This window comes from Carettochelys insculpta, chromosome 16, assembly GCF_033958435.1.
Source record: "Carettochelys insculpta isolate YL-2023 chromosome 16, ASM3395843v1, whole genome shotgun sequence".
In the NCBI taxonomy this organism is placed as follows: Eukaryota; Metazoa; Chordata; order Testudines; family Carettochelyidae; genus Carettochelys; species Carettochelys insculpta.
Genome location: NC_134152.1, coordinates 2,202,154 through 2,208,153, shown reverse-complemented (window position 1 = coordinate 2,208,153; position 6,000 = coordinate 2,202,154). Strand labels below are relative to the sequence as shown.

Below are 6,000 nucleotides of genomic sequence, written 5' to 3'. Positions count from 1 at the left end.
TAAAATCCCACCTCCTCCTCCCAGCCCGCCATTTGTGTCCATACCCCCCACCCCCCCGGGCTGCAAGCACTGGGGGGCAGGGCTGTGGGCGTGCCTTGACCGGTCTGGGCCCACCGTCAAGAGCCAGACTGCCCCTGGCTGGAATGAGCCCACGGACATGCAGGAGCCCACTCTGGGCTGGGGCCGTGGCTCCCAGCTGCTGCTGGGAAGCAGAACAGGTCCCGCTCCCACGGTGGGGCCATGGCTGCCCTCAGGGTTACACAGCGCCTCCTCTCAGCAGCAACAGCAGGAGCGGCTTCCCTCGCCGGGAGGGGGAGATCAGGGGATCCCGCCTGCAGGACACGCTGAAGAACGCACTGTGTAACAAGCGGGGGGCCCTCCCCGGCCAGGCAGGCATTGGGGGAGGAGGAGGGGCGTTCTCCCTCGCCCCTGGCACAGCACTGGCCCCGGGCTGGTTTTTGGTGAGCTAGCTAGCAGCATACGCAGGGCTCAGTGCTGAGCTGGCGCTCGTAGCAGGTGCAGGGCAAGTCGGAGCAGCATGCGCCGGGCCTGCACTGCCCTCAGGGGCGGGGACCTCGTGAGCAGGATCGGCAGGGTGCCCTTGTTCCACTGAAGTCCTGACCTCCCAGGCTAGCGCGGCACAGGGCCCTGGGGCTGCTCCTCCAACACACCACGCCAGCCGCTCACTCCTGCCAGGCACGGCGGGCGTTTGCTCCCGGGAGCCCAGAGCGAGGAGTTCCCTGCTTCCAAAGGACAGAAGCGTAGGCCACGCCCTGAGCTCAGAGCACCGGTCAGCACACGCTCGCCTGGCTCCCGCCCTTGGCAGCAGGCGGGACGGGCACCGGTGGGGGCTCTGACGCCTGCTCCCTGGGCAGTGGGTCTCGTCCCCTCCGAACGCAGAGCACACCTCGCTGCAGCCTGGCTTTGCTTGGAGCAGGGCACTCTCACCATCAGACCAGGCCCAGCTGTCGGGGGACCCAAGTGAGACAGGGACCAGTTCCATCCCTTTGCAGCCAGTGGCCCCCCAAGGGATGGACGGAAGGTTTGTGGCAGGGCCTGTGCGTCAACAGTGGATGTCTGCTTCTTCCCGGTAGATAATCCCCAGCAGATCCCCCGAACAGCAGGAAATGCAGGCTCTGACCCCCGGGAAATACAATTCAACATGCAAAAGCCTGCCGCCAGGCGCCTCCGGACGGATGAGACGTGGCCAGGGACGGGAAACGAGCAAGGGGACCCCCACTGCAGCTCTGATGTGAACCTGGCTTGTGCTGCTACCCCCATGGAACGAGGCAACGCCCAGGCCCAATCCTGCTCCCTGCAAAGCCACAGAGACTGCAAAGCACTGGATTGGGGGCCCCTTTGCCCGGCCTTTGATGGCGTGCCCACGGCTGGGAGTGAACATGGGAGAGTGACAACCTCTTGGAGCTGCGGGCAGGGATTGGTGACAAGGGCACCCGGACAGAGGGGAGCTCTGACCACCCCAGCTGGTTGGATACAGAGTCCTGCCAGCAAGGCAGCGGGGCAGCAAGCTGCAGGCTCGCCGTGGTGCAGAGATGAGCCCTGGACTTTGGGGCTCTGTAGTTGCACTGGTTGAGGGGCGCTCGACCACAGAGCACCCCCGGTGGTTGGTTGAACTACAGGCAGGACAGGAAAAGTCAGACGTCTCCCAAGGCAGCAGTCGGCCAGCTGCTCCGGCGTTGGTGCTTCACGTGCTCGCACACGCACGTTCCTTGTGATCCCTGCACGAGGAGCCGGCAGCCCCCACGCACCCTGGTCCCACTGGTCTGACACTGACACGGCACTGAAGACACACGCTGATAAGATAAATTACTGTCTCGCTCTAGACTAGGGGTAGGCAGGTGGCCAATCCGGCAGGCGGCTCTCGTCACTTCCCTCGCTCCTCTGTGCACTGCTGGAAGCGGGTGAAGCTCATGAACACCTGCTCCAGGGAGATCTGGCTGACGGAATAATCCTCCACCCGTAGCTTCTCCTTGGCCCTCTCCAGTGCCCCGAAGACCTGGGGAGAGGGCGAGAGGCCAGGTAACTCCGCGGGGTTGGGCGCAGGGCTCATGGGAGGGCAGGCAGTCGTCTTGAGCTCCACCAGCCTCGCCGACGTAACTGCGTGCAGCCAACGGAGACGCTGCCCAGCGCTCGGTGCACTTGGCAAGCCCGTTCCCTACCTGCTGGGGGAGCCCCAGGGAGGGCGGCAAGGACCCCGTGGCAGAGTGCTGGCTGCCAGCCCAGGCCCCACCACATGCTGGCAGGGCTCATGGCAGAACAACCCTGCCTGCGGTGCCGCCTGCTGCTCAAACGGCTGGGTCAGACTGTCCTGACCTGGCGGGGCTCCGGACAGGGGTGTGCAATGCTGGGGTGCCCGTTTAACGGACACATCCCAGTGCTGGAGGCAACTGGGCCGTGCATTTCCCCGGAACCCCAGGAAGCGGCTCAGGCCAGGGCAACCCACACGGTGCAGCCTGTGCGACCGGCACGCCCCCCACAGCAGGGATCGGCGAGTGGCTCAGCAGGCAGGAGCGCGTCAGCGCCACGGGGAAGAGGACCCGGGGCTCTCGGACGAGTCAGCGTGGCTGAGGCCCCGGCGGCTGTGCCGGTGCCTGAGGGCGGTGGTGAAGGTTCTCGCCCCGGTAACTGACCTGGGGGCAAACAGGAATTGGGAGGGGCTGTGGACGCGCGTGACGGGATGGTGCATCTCCAGTTACGGCTGCAGGCCTGGATTCCAGCGCGTGCTGTCCCTTTAAACAGCCCCTGGCTGGAGCGGCACCCAAAGGTCCATTCGCGCCCTGCTTTGCTGCACCGCCTGGGCTCTGCCATGGAGGGCGGCACCCGGCCTAGCCCGGACCCCACCCAGCCCTGGCCAGCCCTCACCTGGGCCCAGCTGAGGTTCTTGTTGGTCAAGTGATAATGGACCATGCCTTGGTGTTCGTGCTTCAGGACGCTCCCTGGCGGAGACAAGCAGAGGTCAGCGCGGCGTTAGGGGTGCACGGGGGGCCACTGCTGTGCGAACGGGGCCGGGGCCGTACCTGGAAACGTCTTCTCCACGAAGGCCTTGAACAGCTGCAGGTCGCCCTCCTCCTCGGCCCGGGTCTTGGCCAGCAGGGTGTACCCGCTGCCGAACTTGCTCTTCAGGTGCTGGGGGCTGCCCAGGCATTTGAACTGCCCGTTCACCATGATGGCCAGCCTGGTGCACAAGGCCTCGCACTCCTCCATGCTGCGGGGGAGGGGAGACCAGAGCCGTGGACAGGCGGCAGCACCCAGAGGCGACGATACTGGAGCACTGGCGGGTTCTGCTCCCTGGGGCTGCGGCCATGGGCCCCCCCTTCACCCACATGGGAGGCAGGCTGCCAGCCCCCGGCTTGCTGCCCCCACGTGGCAGGCCAGAGCTGAGCAGGGGACCCCGCCGCGGGAGCCAGAAGGACGGCGCATGCCTGCCACGGCAGCAGTCATTCCGTGAGCGCCGCAAACGCCAGCCGGTGCAACATGGCCTGGGAGCAAGGGCTGGTCTGCCACAGGGACGCCCAGCCAGCCCGCCTGCCCCCTCCCCTAGGGCCCAGCGAGGAGGGGGCGCCACCCACCTGTGGGAGGTGATGACAATGGACTTCCCGCACTCCCGTGTCCTGGTGACGGCGTCCCAGAGCAGGCGCCTGGCCACTGGGTCCATGCCGGTGGACGGCTCGTCCATGAAGATGACGGGGGGGCCGCCGATCAGGGCCACGCCAGCGCTCAGCTTCCGCTTGTTGCCGCCACTGCGAGGAGATGGGCAGCTGTGACACCAGCCGGGGCAGGGGCAGGGAGGCAGCGTACGTGGCTCTCTGGGGTAACCCAGCTGTCTCGGGGCCACCAGGGGCCAAGCCTGGATGCTGGGGGGCGCAGGCCCTGGGGGGCGTCGGGGTAGCTCATCCAAACCCTTCACCCCCAGCAGCAGCAGCCTGCACAGCCCTGCGTGCCAGCGGCTTCCCCAAACCGCCTGGCTTCCCTGTCGGCTCCAGGGACAGAGGGGAGCCCAGCGGGGGGTAGTTTCTCCAGGAGCCTGTGGCAAGGCAGGGCCTAGGTCTTCCACCCACCAGGCCTGAGATTTGCCCACAAGGCTGCACGCCCACAGCTTGCCAGCCCTGCCTGGAGAGGCCGGCTGGTCCCTGTCTCACCTGTAGGACCTCACTAGCTTATCCGCGTGGGCCTCCAGGAGCAGCCCGCGCAGCATGTTCTCCACGCAGCTGCTAATGTAGCGCTCGGGGATCCCCCGCAGCCGGGCGTACATGCTCAGCGTCTCCCGGCCAGTCATGTGGTCCAACAGGGCGTCAAACTGAGGGCAGTAGCCGATCCGCTGCTGGACCTCGGAGCACAGGACAGGCGAGAACATCAGCCCAGAGCCCAGCCCGCAGGGAGCTCCCTTCCCCGGGCTCACCAGCAGGGGAGCTTTCCCCGTCCCAAGGCTCCTCCCCAGCCTCAGTGTTTTACATGAATCACGTCGGGGGAAGATCCCCACCAGAAGGGCCCCGCACGCCCTGGAGCTCCAGACAGACACCGGACCATGTCCCCCGTAAGCTGGGCGCTTGGGCAGCTGGTCAGGAGACTCAGATGCCGCCTCACACGCCCCATTACCCTGCTGGAGACGGGGTGGTCCGTGCAAGACCACTGGCAGGCATGTGGGTTCTTCTCCTGTCTGGCTCCGTTTGCTCTGTCCCCACTCACACCTTATGAGCAACTGAGCCGTGGGGGAACCCACAACCGCTGGCGAGTCACCCCCTCCCCAATCCCACCCCTGCAGATCTGACCCGGCGCAGGCCAACCCCACGGTTACGCCACCCGAGTCCACCTGCTTCAGGCTCCTCCGCCACCACCTCCCTGGGGCAGGGGCCTGTCTCCCTCCTCCCAGCCTGGGGTTTCTCACAGTTCCCGCCCAATGCGGCGCATCCCCAGCAAGCCAGACCGCCTCAGCAGGCCAGCAGCTGCGCTGGCGCTCTCCAGGACTGCCAGCAGCACTACGGGACTGCGGCCAGAGGGTGCCAGCGAAGTTTTGTCCACACCCCCATTGCTGCCTGGTAAGGAGTGGCGGGTGCTTCACCCCGCAGCTGCCAGGCCCTGTGCCCCAGATTTCAGCTAGTGGCACGGGCTGGCCGCACGGGACAGCAGTGCCCTGGGGTCACTGATACATCGGCCGACAGCGCAGCGCCCCCAGTCCTGCCTCGAACCTTCCCTGCCCAAGAGGGTGTCAAGCTGGCCTCGCAGAAGCAGCCTCACACGCTGAGAATCAAACACAGGGCACTGCGCCCAGCCGGTCCGGCAGCCCAGCCTCCGCAGGGCAAGGTGGGAGGGGGGCCGGCTCCATGCCCCGGAAGAGGGGGGTCTAGGGCAGTCGGCTGATAGCACTGCTCAGACTGTGGAGCTTGATGTAACCGCCCCCAACCCCCTCGAGCAGGCCTGGCTGCACCCCACCCTGCCCCGCGGGGCGCCGGCCCTGGGCACCGGCAGGGCCCCAGCTGGCCCATTGGCTCCCAGGGTTTGGTACCTTTTTGATGTTGGCCAGGAGGCTGTGGCCATCCACGTAGGCGTCCCCTGAGGTGATGCTCTCGTCGCCCGTCAGCATCTTGAAGGTGGTGGTTTTGCCAGCCCCGTTGAAGCCCAGCAGGCCGAAGCACTCCCCTTTGTTGACGGCCAGGGAAATTCTGTCCACGGCGAGCAGGGACTCCCGGCTATTGTACACCTGGGGAGCAAGCGTGGGGCCATGGGGGCCTGGGCTCCGCCAGGGCGGCTCAGGACAAGAGCCTTGAGGCAAAGGGAAAGCAGGCCCCTGGCCTGGGAAGGCAGGATTAGAGCCCACCCATGCCCCACGGCAGTGGGGAACCTCCACTGGCACAGCTGTGCGACCAGAGAAGCCGACTGCATGCTGGGCGCGTGGCGCTCTGCATGGGAGCAGCCCTGGGACTGAGGCCACAAGCCCGCACGCAGGGCCTTCGCGTGCCGTGCTCCGAGTGTCCGAGTTCC

At 66.6% G+C, this 6,000-nt stretch overlaps 1 protein-coding gene across 1 annotated transcript in view; it reads right to left on the bottom strand.

Moving 5' to 3' along the window:
• Nucleotides 1-1,738: 1,738 nt before the first annotated feature.
• ABCA3 (ATP binding cassette subfamily A member 3) overlaps nt 1,739-6,000 on the bottom strand; it is a 49,212-nt gene continuing 44,950 nt past the window's right edge. Inside the window, exons 26-31 of the mRNA XM_075010653.1 lie at nt 5,525-5,719; nt 4,161-4,348; nt 3,591-3,761; nt 3,039-3,226; nt 2,884-2,957; nt 1,739-2,017 (exon numbers count right to left, since the gene is read on the bottom strand). Coding sequence (XP_074866754.1) covers nt 1,886-2,017; nt 2,884-2,957; nt 3,039-3,226; nt 3,591-3,761; nt 4,161-4,348; nt 5,525-5,719 — 948 coding nt within the window. The 3' untranslated portion in view covers nt 1,739-1,885. The remainder of the gene's footprint in view (nt 2,018-2,883; nt 2,958-3,038; nt 3,227-3,590; nt 3,762-4,160; nt 4,349-5,524; nt 5,720-6,000) is intronic.